Genomic DNA, 12995 nt, shown 5'->3' on the forward strand with positions numbered 1-12995 from the left:
TCATGATCTCTTTTATTTCTGCAGTGTCAGTTGTTACCTCTCCTTTTTCATTTCTAATTCTATTGATTTGAGTCTTCTCCCTTTTTTTCTTGATGAGTCTGGCTAGTGGTTTATCTATTTTGTTTATCTTCTCAAAGAACCAGCTTTTAGTTTTATTGATCTTTGCTATTGTTTCCTTCATTTCTTTTTCATTTATTTCTGATCTGATTTTTATGATTTCTTTCCTTCTGCTAGCTTTCGGGTTTTTTTGTTCTTCTTTCTCTAATTGCTTGAGGTGCAAGGTTAGGTTGTTTATTCGAGATGTTTCCTGCTTCTTAAGGTGGGCTTGTATTGCTATAAACTTCCCCCTTAGAACTGCTTTTGCTGCATCCCACAGGTTTTGGGTCGTTGTGTCTCCATTGTCATTTGTTTCTACGTATTTTTTGATTTCCTCTTTGATTTCTTCAGTGATCACTTCATTATTAAGTAGTGTATTGTTTAGCCTCCATGTGTTTGTATTTTTTACAGATCTTTTCCTGTAATTGATATCTAGTCTCATGGCGTTGTGGTCAGAAAAGATACTTGATACAATTTCAATTTTCTTAAATTTACCAAGGCTTGATTTGTGACCCAAGATATGATCTATCCTGGAGAATGTTCCATGAGCACTTGAGAAAAATGTGTATTCTGTTGTTTTTGGATGGAATGTCCTATAAATATCAATTAACTCCATCTCGTTTAATGTATCATTTAAAGCTTGTGTTTCCTTATTTATTTTCATTTTGGATGATCTGTCCATTGGTGAAAGTGGGGTGTTAAAGTCCCCTACTATGAATGTGTTACTGTCGATTTCCCCTTTTATGGTTGTCAGTATTTGCCTTATGTATTGAGGTGCACCTATGTTGGGTGCATAAATATTTACAATTGTTATATCTTCTTCTTGGATTGATCCCTTGATCATTATGTAGTGTCCTTCTTTGTCTCTTCTAATAGTCTTTGTTTTAAAGTCTATTTTGTCTGATATGAGAATTGCTACTCCAGCTTTCTTTTGGTTTCCATTTGCATGAAATACCTTTTTCCATCCCCTTACTTTCAGTCTGTATGTGTCTCTAGGTCTGAAGTGGGTCTCTTGTAGACAGCAAATATATGGGTCTTGTTTTTGTATCCATTCAGCCAATCTCTGTCTTTTGGTGGGAGCATTTAGTCCATTTACATTTAAGGTAATTATCGATATGTGTGTTCCTATTCCCATTTTCTTAATTGTTTTGGGTTCGTTATTGTAGGTCCTTTCCTTCTTTTGTGTTTCTTGCCTAGAGAAGTTCCTTTAGCAGTTGTTGTAGAGCTGGTTTGGTGGTGCTGAACTCTCTCAGCTTTTGCTTGTCTGTAAAGGTTTTAATTTCTCCATCAAATCTGAATGAGATCCTTGCTGGGTACAGTAATCTTGGTTGCAGGTTTTTCTCCTTCAACACTTTCAATATGTCCTGCCACTCCCTTCTGGCTTGCAGAGTTTCTGCTGAAAGATCAGCTGTTAACCTTATGGGGATTCCCTTGTGTGTTATTTGTTGTTTTTCCCTTGCTGCTTTTAATATGTTTTCTTTGTATTTAATTTTTGACAATTTGATTAATATGTGTCTTGGCGTATTTCTCCTTGGATTTATCCTGTATGGGACTCTCTGTGCTTCCTGGACTTGATTAATGATTTCTTTTCCCATATTAGGGAAGTTTTCAAGTATAATCTCTTCAAATATTTTCTCAGTCCCTTTCTTTTTCTCTTCTTCTTCTGGAACCCCTATAATTCGAATGTTGGTGCGTTTAATGTTGTCCCAGAGGTCTCTGAGACTGTCCTCAGTTCTTTTCATTCTTTTTTCTTTATTCTGCTCTGCAGTAGTTATTTCCACTATTTTATCTTCCAGGTCACTTATCCGTTCTTCTGCCTCAGTTATTCTGCTATTGATCCCATCTAGAGTACTTTTAATTTTATTTATTGTGGTGTTCATCGTTGCTTGCTTCATCTTTAGTTCTTCTAGGTCCTTGTTAACTGATTCTTGCAATTTGTCCATTCTATTGTCCATTCTATCTCCAAGATTTCGGATCAACTTTACTATCATTATTCTGAATTCTTTTTCAGGTAGACTGCCTATTTCCTCTTCATTTGTTAGGTCTGGTGGGTTTTTATCTTGCTCCTTCATCTGCTGTGTGTTTTTCTGTCTTTTCATTTTGCTTATCTTACTGTGTTTGGGGTCTCCTTTTTTGCAGGCTGAAGGTTCGTAGTTCCTGTTGTTTTTTGTGTCTGTCCCCAGTGGCTAAGGTTGGTTCAGTGGGTTGTGTAGGCTTCCTGGTGGAGGGTACTAGTGCCTGTGTTCTGGTGTATGAGGCTGGATCTTGTCTTTCTGGTGGGCAGGTCCACGTCTGGTGGTGTGTTTTGGGGTGTCTGTAGACTTACTATGATTTTGGGCAGCCTCTCTGCTAATGGGTGGGGTTGTGTTCCTGTCTTGCTAGTTGTTTGGCATAGGATGTCCAGCACTGTAGCTTGCTGGTCGTTGAGTGAAGCTGGGTGCTGGCGTTGAGATGGAGATCTCTGGGAGATTTTTGCTGTTTGATATTATGTGCAGCTGGGAGGCCTCTTGTGGACCAGTGTCCTGAAGTTGGCTCTCCCACCTCAGAGGCACAGCACTGAGTCCTGGCTGCAGCACCAAGAGCCTTTCATCCACAGGGCTCCTTAATTTGGGATGATTCCTTGTCTATTCAGGTATTCCACAGATGCAGGGTATATCAAGTTGATTGTGGAGCTTTAATCCGCTGCTTCTGAGGCTGCTGGGAGAGATTTCCCTTTCTCTTCTTTGTTCTGACAGTTCCCAGGGGCTCAGCTTTGGATTTGGCCCCGCCTGTGTGTGTAGGTCGCCGGAGGGCGTCTGTTCTTTGCTCAGACAGGACGAGGTTAAAGGAGCCGCTGATTCGGAGGCTCTGGCTCACCCAGGCCGGGGGGTAGGGAGGGTCACGGAGTGCGGGGCGGGCCTGCAGCGGCAGGCCGGCGTGACGCTGCAGCCTGAGGCGAGCCGTGCGCTCTCCCGGGGAGCCGTCCCTGGATCCCAGGACCCTGGCAGTGGCGGGCTGCACAGGCTCCCCAGAAGGGCGTGTGGCTAGTGACCTGTGTTTGCACACAGGCCTCCTGGCGGCGGCAGCAGCGGCCTTAGCGTCCCATGTCCGTCTCTGGGCTCCGCACTCTTAGCCGCGGCTCGCGCCCGTCCCTGGAGCTCTCTCAAGCAGCGTTCTTAATCCCCTCTCCTCGTGCACCAGGAAACAAAGAGGGACGTAAAAGTCTCTTGCCTCTTCGTCAGGTCCAGACCCCTCCCTGGACTCTCTCCCGGCCAGCCGCGGCGCCCTCTCCCGGCCAGCCGCGGCGCCCTCTCCCGGCCAGCCGCGGCGCCTGTAAAGGTTTTAATTTCTCCGTTGAATCTGAATGAGATCCTTCCTGGGTAGAGTAATCTTGGTTGTAGGTTTTTCCCTTTCATCACTTTAAATATGTCCTGCCACTCCCTTCTGGCTTGCAGAGTTTCTGCTGAAAGATCAGCTGTTAACCTTATGGGGATTCCCTTGTGTGTTATTTGTTGTTTTTCCCTTGCTGCTTTTAATATGTTTTCTTTGTATTTAATTTTTGACAATTTGATTAATATGTGTCTTGGCATGTTTCTCCTTGGATTTATCCTGTATGGGACTGTCTGTGCTTCCTGGACTTGATTGAGTATTTCCTTTCCCATATTAGGGAAGTTTTCAACTATAATCTCTTCAAATATTTTCTCAGTCCCTTTCTTTTTCTCTTCTTCTTCTGGGTCCCCTGTAATTCAAATATTGGTGCATTTAATGTTTTCCCAGAGGTCTCTGAGACTGTCCTCAATTCTTTTCATTCTTTATTCTGCTCTGTGGTAGTTATTTCCATTATTTTATCTTCCAGATCACTTATCTGTTCTTCTGCCTCAGTTATTCTGCTATTGATTCCTTCTAGAGAAATTTTAATTTCATTTACTGTGTTGTTCATCATTGCTTGTTTGCTCTTTTGTTCTTCTATGTCCTTGTTAAACATTTCTTGTATTTTCTGCATTCCATTTCCAAGATTTTGGATCACCTTTACTATCATTACTCTGAATTCTTTTTCAGGTAGACTGCCTATTTCCTCTACATTTGTTTGGTCTGGTGGGTTTTTACCTTGCTCCTTCTTCTGCTGTGTGTTTCTCTGTGTTCTTATTTTGCTTAACTTACTGTGTTTGGGGTCTCCTTTTTGCCGGCTGCAGGTTCGTAGTTTTCGTTGTTTTTGGTGTCTGTCCCCAGTGTCTAAGGTTGGTTCATTGGGTTGTGTAGGCTTCCTGGTGGAGGAGACTGGTGCCTGTGTTCTGGTGGATGAGGCTGGATCTTGTCTTTCTGGTGGGCAGGACCGCGTCCAGTGGTGTGTTTTGGGGTGTCTGTGACCTTATTATGGTTTTAGACAGCCTCTCTGCTAATGGGTGGGGTTGTGTTCCTGTCTTGCTAGTTTTTTGTAGCTTGCTGGTCGTTGAGTGGATCTGGGTCTTAGCATTGAGATGGAGATCTCTGGGAGAGCTTTTGCCGTTTGATATTACGTGGAGCTGGGAGGTCTCTGGTGGACCAATGTCCTGAGCTCGGCTCTCCCACCTCAGAGGCACAGGCCTGACACCTGGCTGGAGCACCAAGACCCTGTTAGCCACGTGGCTTTTGACTGAACATTTTTATTCCTGTCTTAAGAAAATAATCAAGTATGGAGAAATATTTATGCACAGAGGTTTTCTTCAGTGTTATCTGGGTAGCGTCGGAGGGCAAGAGGAGTGGGGAGCCCTCAGGAAGAGAAGGAGGTGGCAGAGAAGGGGCTGCCCAGGGCTGCGTCTGCCGCAGCTCCAACCCCTCTGTGAGGAAGCACTTGTGTGTATGTACATTTAATATCAACATGTTAAGTGACATAGTATCCCCCAAAACCACAAGATACAAGTAAGTGGGGACAAACTGAGAGCTGCAAGACTTGCACAGTAACAGCATCTGTATGGGTAGAAGCAGAGGGAAGCATAATGAGTCTGACAAACCTAAAAACAGGAGAATCCCCAAAGAGCCAAGTACCATCCACTGAAAAGTATGCACATACTTTTAAAAGTGCACATACTTTTAAAAGTCATAGTATTACAAGGCTCATTATAAAAAATAGACTCCCCCATTTCTCTTTCTCTTAAAGCACCACTTTTAGCTTTTAGATGTTTCTTTTGCTGTTTACCTTCATAACCCTATACTGCATGCTTGTAGTGCTAATTCTTGATTTTTTAGGTTTGAGGGTTTATCTACTGAATTCCTTATATTAAGATGAAAATTTAGCTCTTTTTCTCCTCCCACTTGTCCTACCTCCAACATATACGCACACCCTTTTGTCGATCCCTGTCATCCCAACACAATCACAACCAAAGTTTGTTTAGGTCATTAGTGTCATTGTTATGACTAAGTAGACCAAGTGTACTATGAATGCCTTTTCTGCCTTAGTGCAATTTAGGAAAAGTCTACCTTTGGTAATAGTTGGAAATTATTTTACCCTAAATCCTTGAAGACATTGTTTTTTTCTTTTTCCGAGTTTCAAAGCTCATGTTGAGAAGTCTGAAGCCATTTTGATTCCTAATCTTTCTCTCTGGAAGATTTTAGGATCTTTTCTTTGTCCCCAGAATTTTGAAATTTCATGATGATGTGCCTTTGTGTGTTTGTTTCATCCATTGTTTTTGACTTGCACTATCCCTTCTCAGTTTGGAAACTTAAGTTTTTCAATTCATAGAAATTTACTTGAATTATTTCTTTGATTCACTCCCACCCCCCACACTCCCCATATGCTTCCTTTTTCTGGTAACATCCCTTATTCAGATATTGGATCTCCTGGACTGATCATCTAGTTTTTTTTTTTCTATGTTTCATCTTTCTGTACCATACTCTATTTTCTGGGAGTTTTCCTCAGCTTTATCTTCCAACCCTTTCATTGAGTTTTTCATTTCTACCATTATATTTTTAATGCTGGAGAGTCCTTTCTATTGTTTGTTTAATTTTTCTGTAGAGCATGTGTTCTTGTTTTGTAGATGAAATATCTTCTCTGAGGATAGATGGGTATATAAATAATGTATAAATTTTGTCATATATATTACATGTATTTTTTCCCTCAAAATCTCATTTTCCTGCATAGTTGCTCTTCCCTCCAATTTTTTTCTATTTGGATGTTTTGGCCTCTTATTTTAAAGGCCTTCCTCAGCTGTGTGGTGATCATTCATTACCCAGAGATGGATACTAAAAGGCTGACTGGGAGCTCTGTGTATTGACTGAGACCTCCTCTGAAAGGTGATCTGGATGGGGAAACTCTGTTGTCAGTGTCTTTAGGTCTTTGTCTTGGTCTTGTCAGATTCCTAGAGAGGAATCTCTGGTCTTCTCCTGGAGGTTATAAACCTGGCAGATAGGTTCTTAGAGCTAAGTGGGGGAAGAGAGCGGGAAGGGGGGTGTGGATCGTATAATGTCTCAGCGTTTAGTGTGTAAACCTTCACTGATCCCCCTGTTCTCAAAATTGCTATCCTACCCTCAGTTGTGCTGGTGTCCTTTAATCCAGAGATTCTTCTTTCTGGTTTGTTTTAGCAGTATTATTCAGCACTTTATTCTTTTTTTTTCTCATAATAACATTGTTTGGGATTCAATAGTGATTCTTTTCTTTTTACAGGAAATTAGTTTTCCTGAACTTTTTGAAGGGATTGGGAAGGACAACATTTCTTTCTTCACAGCTCTGCAGTTCCATGTTCTGTTGTTTTCATGAAGTGTTAAAAATAATGGCATTGTTCTGATGAGATCCCTTTGTTCTATCCCCTTCCCTCATTTTTATGGAGACCTTCCCTTTCCTTTGCTGCCATCATCCTTGTTTTTCTTACTTTAGATTCTATTCCCAACAGTTTCTCCTCATTGTAGGATTGTCCTGGTTATTTTTGAGAGTTCATAGGGTCTAGACTGCTTTAGCCCTTCCAGACTGTGCCACACAGTACAGTCAGTCTTGCACTCAGTTTCTGCTGCTGTTCCCTGTTGGTCCTTTGCACTTTTCAGTGGATGGTGCTTGGCTCTTTTGAGATTCTCCTGTTTTTAGGTTTGTCAGACTCATTATGCTTCCCTCTGCTTCTACCCATACAGATGCTGTTACTGTGCAAGTCTTGCAGCTCTCAGTTTGTCCCCACTTACTTGTATCTTGTGGTTTTGGGGGATACTGTGTCACTTAACATGTTGATATTAAGTCTTGTTGATATTAGTCTTGTTGATATTGTCTGTGCATTTTTGGATTTGCTATTTTAGTTGCTTTGCTACTCTTATGGAGGCTTCAAGGAGATGCCTGCATCACTGCCATCTTCCCACAACTCCTGATACATCTTTTTTTAGCCCCACCCTCATTCCCACCTCTGGATGTACTTTGTGCCCTCAGTTTCTGAGCATTTTGGGAGTTCTGTAGTGTCAGTTTTGTTGCTTTTGTCTTTCTAATGCTTTTAAGATTCGGTTTTCTTGGTTACCATTCTTCTCCTGCGATACAGCCTCCAGTGTTTTGTTGTTACCTTCTTTCTCATTCTTGACTTTGTCATTTTAGTGGGGTTTTAGAAGTGAAGGAGAAGGAGATAAATGCGTATGTTCAAACAGGAGTTAGTATGTATTCTCTTATTTTATACATATGTATATATTTCCTACAGTGGCAATGTTTAACTACACTGTTAAAAACTGTTTTGGAAAAAATCTTTTTATGTTATGTCTCTATGAGTCCTATATGATTGGAATGAAATTTGCCTTTAGTACAGAAACTTACTTATTATAGGCTCCCATGGTACTAGTGTATTAGCTCTGAAACTCAGTGTAATATTCACCTTTCTTCCTCTCTAGATGGCTTTGAAATGTGTAAAACTAAGCTACATCTGATGAAATTCTGCTGAGACATTGTATACAGTATAGTCTTTCTGTCAACAGCTAAATTCACAGGTTTTATGACCTCCTTGAAGATCAGATATTCTCAGCCAGAGGGAGAAATAATTTCTAGGAATATTTTTAGGATCCAAGTTAGATTATTTGTAGAAATGAGCTGTGTTTCATCCTCTTTTTCTGCTCTACTCAGAATACTTTTTACATTTAAAATGTTTTAATGCATGTACATTCATGCAACAAAAATCTTGGTAGGTATTTCCAAGAATTGACTGGTTGGGTTTTTGTTTTATAGTTTTTTAATGTTTTAATAAATAATTAATTGGAGGTTTTTTTTTTTTCCCTGCAGCTTTACTGAGGTATAGTTGGCAAAATTGTATTATGTTTAAGACACATAATGTGATGATTTGATATATGTACACATTGTGAAATAATTACCACAATCAAGTTAATTAACAAATCTGAAAACCCCTTACATAGTTGCCATTTTGGAGGTTTATTTTAATCATCTTTGTATCCCAGTGCCTGGAATGTAGTTGGGGTTTGGTAAATCTTTGTCAAGCTCAATTAAAGTTATTGCCAAAATTTGAAGAATCAGCTCTCTTGATTATAGCACCTAGAATTGTGAAAGTTGAGGTCTGTTTTGGTAGTTTTTCTTAAAAAATTTATTTATTTTTGGCTGTGTTGGGTCTTCGTTTCTGTGCGAGGGCTTTCTTTAGTTGTGCAAGCGGGGGCCACTCTTCATCACGGTGTGCGGCCCTCTCACGGTCGCGGCCTCTCTTGTTGTGGAGCACAGGCTCCAGACGCGCAGGCTCAGTAGTTGTGACTCACGGGCTTAGTTGCTCCGCGGCATGTGGGATCTTCCCAGACCAGGGCTTGAACCCGTGTCCCCTGCATTGGCAGGCAGATTCTCAACCACTGCGCCACCAGGGAAGCCCTGTTTTGGTAGTTTTTGATCTTTTACCTTGATGTAAATAAAGCCCAAGTAGTAGCTGTGTTTACCTGAGCCAATGAATGAGAATATATTGATTCTTACAAGTATAAAAAGATTCTTTAGCATTTTTTAAAATTTAAATTTATATAGCTGAAAAAATTCCAGTGTGCATACATTGCAAAAATTATAGCTAATTGTAGAGACATACCCAAACTTAACCTTTATACATGTGACTGATAATGCTGGTGGAAGTTTAGCTATTATATAAGGTGATTCAACTAGCACAGTATGTTTGAGGTCAACAAAAAAGGTATCCTTGTCATCATTGCCTTATCAGAAAGCATCTGCAACAAAAGCTGCTAAGGCTAGTCTTCATTTCCCCTCAGTGATTGTCAAATTCTTTGTTATATCTGCTCAGGAAGGCTCTCTGACTTCTTGATGTGTGGAGGGTAGCAGTAAGAACCTCAGTCAGGAGTGAACATTGAATCAGACACAGCTGGGAATGGCAGTGCCAGCCAACCTGGAAGAGCTGTTAGTAACAGCCACTGATCCTCTAGTCCAGTAAAGCCCAGACAGTAGGAGGAGGGAGCCAGAAGTTTCCTAGTGGTAGTGGTCCAGGGTATTCTATGTTTAGTCACACAGGATGCCATTTTTCCTGATACGATTTGGGGAGCCAGAAAGCTTCTGTTTCTTCCCCCTACCTCAGCATATCTTATTGCGCTCTTAAAGTACTGAAATTCCCATTTCATCCTCTTTAGAACTACTCTCACTTCCAGCTCCTCTTCTAAGGTCCCTTGCTCTCACACAAGATACCCTGCTTCTGTGAACGAACACTCAGACAGAAAAGATGGAGATATCTGAGAGCCAGGGCTCGGTGGGGCTGGGAGGGTGATTGCTAAATGTGGAGGACAGAGGAGTAAAGAAAGGGGGTAAGAGAGGTGAATTTCTTTTACAATTTTGCCTAAGCCCAGTAAGAAAAGCCTTAAAGGCATTTCTACTGTTTAACCTTCACCAGTCAAAAAGGAGACCCAGAATATTACTAATGTGCATACCTGAGATGGTGGCTGCTTTTTCATTATCTTTTTATTCCTAATATTAAAAAATAGAAGAAAATTCTGTGGGAGACTCCCTGATTGCCCACAGCTCAGAAGTCTAGCTTCAGGCTCTCTGGGCTGTTTCCTTGAATATCTTTCTCAACTTTTTTCCCTACTGTTCCTTCTATGTATCCTGTTCCAGTCAGATTGAACTATGAACAGGTACCTGTAATCTTTCCACATTTTCCTGCTCCTGTGCTTTAACTCTAGCATTCATTCTCTTTGTTTGAAGTGCCCTTCTCAGTTTGTGAATCATAGTTCCAGCTCATTTCTCAAGCCTACTTTGAACGCATTGTCTCCAACATTGCAATCTCTTCTCTTTCTCTTGTATCTGAGGAGTTCTTCCTGGAGTGCCATGTGAAACATAATGTACTATATCACTTTTGTCATTTTGAGGATTGCATCAGGGGCTAGGTAAGATCTCTGAAGCTCAGAAATTCCACGACCTGGTTTGAAGCTGCTCTGGTCAACTGACCTTCCCAGGCAATAGGGCCAGTAGGATTCAGTAGCTTCAGTGGAGCCAGAATCTGGACACTTGGCCTAACTTGTGAAGTTTAGGAATCTGTGAATATGTAATTGGGATAATTTTCTTTGGAAAATTTAATCAGATGGTGAGCTCATGAACATATTGTGACTTTTCTCTATCTTCTGGTATAATTAACTGCTCTCCAAGCAACTGAAGAAAACAGACTTTATTTAGGAGGAAAAATATTTTATTTTGCCCATAGTCAAGTTAATTAACCCCAGCTTTTCTCTTCTCTGTCTGTAAAATGGGAATACCGTATTCTTACTTGGTTTTCTTCTTTATTTTACTGAAGTGCAATGAGGATGAAAGACTTTAGACAAGCGAGTGATACACCTCCACCTCTCTAATGGGATATTATGGGGAAAGGGTTATAGCAGACTTATTTCTCTGATATTCAGGTATGGAATTGGCAATCAGAGGAATATGTCTTTCTGCAAGCCCATCAGGAAACTGTGAAAGACTTTAGACTCTTGAAAAATTCAAGACTGCTTTCCTGGTCGTTTGATGGAACAGTGAAGGTAATTTGAAGCACACATTTCTTTTAAAAAAAATATTCTAATATCGATCGCATTGATTATATTGTGACAGCCAAAAGCAGGTGGCTGATATGTAAATACTTAAATTTTTAAATTTCTAAAATAGAAATGCCTGTTTTCTGTCTACTGCAGTCATCCATCTGCTGTGTGTTTATGAGCATTTGTACTAAAAGGCACTTAAAGAGGTCAGAACAACCAATGTGCTAAAGCTCTTGGTTTATAGGATGTCTTCTGGCTGTGTATGCTCAGTAAGACAAAATGTTCTTAATTGTCAACTTCTGAGTTTTTCTTTGAAGGTATGGAATATTATTACTGGAAGAATAGAAAAAGACTTTGTCTGTCATCAGGATACAGTTCTTTCTTGTGATATTTCTCCTGATGCAACCAAGTATTCTTCTACCTCTGCTGACAAGACTGCAAAGGTAGGCCAATCGGTTGAAAGGTGCATGCATAAGACCTTGGTATTTGTTATGTATTATGAGTCCAACTAATGTGTAAAACAGAATAATAAGTTTCTGTCTACATGTCTGTCTCATTTTGTGAATTTTTGGAGGATGCCCATTGACATTTAGTTTGTGTCAAATAGATTAAGTGAATGACATTGAGGATTTTTGATTTCTCCCTTACTGATAACTTTTGTCTGTTAGTAATCAAAGGCAGTGTCTACTGAATATTTTAGGCAATAAAAAGCATTGAAAGAGATTTACATTTAATTGTACACCCACAGTAAATTTTTTTGTAATTGATGTAAATCGATGCTTTTAAAAATCACATTCCAGTGAAATGATGCTCCCTGGTTGGGGACATTGAATACTCCATTCTCCATTCTCTTCTTTTTTCTCCATCTTTGTTAACGGCATCATTATCTACCCGTCTTTCCAAACTGTGAACACTGGAGTTGCCTGGGACTCTCCTGTCTTTTGTGCTCTATTGATTACTCCTCAGTGTCTCCTGGATCCTTGTTCTCTTCCTTGCCCCACCCTGAAGACCAGGCTCTCCTTTTTTATTGGTGGACCTGCCACTGGTCTGTACTTCCTCCGGTTTATCTTCCCTACTGCTGCCCGAGTTCCCTGTTGAAACTCCTCTGTGACCTGATGGTTTATAAGCTCAAGTCCTTAGCCCATCACCACCTCTTTCTGCTACATTGTTCCCTCTGTGCCAGACTACTTCTACTTCCATCTTTTTGTGTGCACTGTTAACTTTCACTTGATACAACCTTGTATCCTTTTTTACCTGGAAGCATTATGACTCATTCTTCTAGACCTAGATTTAAGGTCAGTCCTTCAGTGAACCCTTTCCTGGCCCTCAGGCAGGATTAGCTGCTCCACCCTCAGTGTTCCTATTACATATTACTCATATTAATTTACTTCATACCACTGTTGGCTCAAACATTTATGATTAAACTAGAAACTTTTCAAGGACAGGGACTGAAACCAGTTATCTTTGCACCACCAGTTCTTTGCTCACAGTGCCTGGAACACATTTTCAGTTTAAGCTTGTTAAATGGTGATGGCAGAACCACCAGGGAGAATATTGGAAGGAAAAGAACAGCCTTTGGCTGCTAAGATAGTAGGATGGTATAGGGACTAACCTTTAAAGTACTCTTGCCGTACCGTTAGGCCCTTTGCTAGGAATTTCAGTCTCTATTATCTCATTTAATTTTCACTCTATAGGTGCTATTGTCTCCATCATACAGATGAAGAAACTGAAGCCAGAGAAGCTTATGTGGGTTGTCCTAGGCCAAGGAACTAGTAAATAGTGGAGCCAGGACTCCACTCAAGTCTGCTGTACTCCATAGACTGCTTTGCTATTCTTCCTTCTAAGTCTAAAGTTAAGGAAGGTGTGACTTTGATCCTTGAGCTTAAGTTTACTTGAGTAATTAAAGGGAAACTCTAAAAAATGAACCAGGTTTCTAGTTGGCATTTGGGCCTCTCATGAAAGTTTATGAACTGTTGAATGTTAGA

General features: G+C 40.6%; 1 protein-coding gene across 7 annotated transcripts in view; it reads left to right on the forward strand.

Moving 5' to 3' along the window:
* The window catches only part of APAF1 (apoptotic peptidase activating factor 1), a 96090-nt gene that overhangs the window by 75099 nt on the left and 7996 nt on the right, over nt 1-12995 (forward strand). For 6 of the 7 annotated variants that reach the window (XM_027107258.1, XM_027107260.1, XM_027107263.1 and 3 more), the window contains 2 exons: nt 10894-11013; nt 11328-11453. In XM_027107258.1, the coding sequence (XP_026963059.1) occupies nt 10894-11013; nt 11328-11453 (246 nt within the window). The remainder of the gene's footprint in view (nt 1-10893; nt 11014-11327; nt 11454-12995) is intronic. The other variant, XM_027107259.1, reaches the window with a different exon arrangement.

The sequence above is a fragment of the Aethalodelphis obliquidens genome, unplaced genomic scaffold, assembly GCF_003676395.1.
Source record: "Aethalodelphis obliquidens isolate GAN/ISIS:26980383/991018 unplaced genomic scaffold, ASM367639v1 scaffold8, whole genome shotgun sequence".
Classification (NCBI taxonomy): domain Eukaryota; kingdom Metazoa; phylum Chordata; class Mammalia; order Artiodactyla; family Delphinidae; genus Aethalodelphis; species Aethalodelphis obliquidens.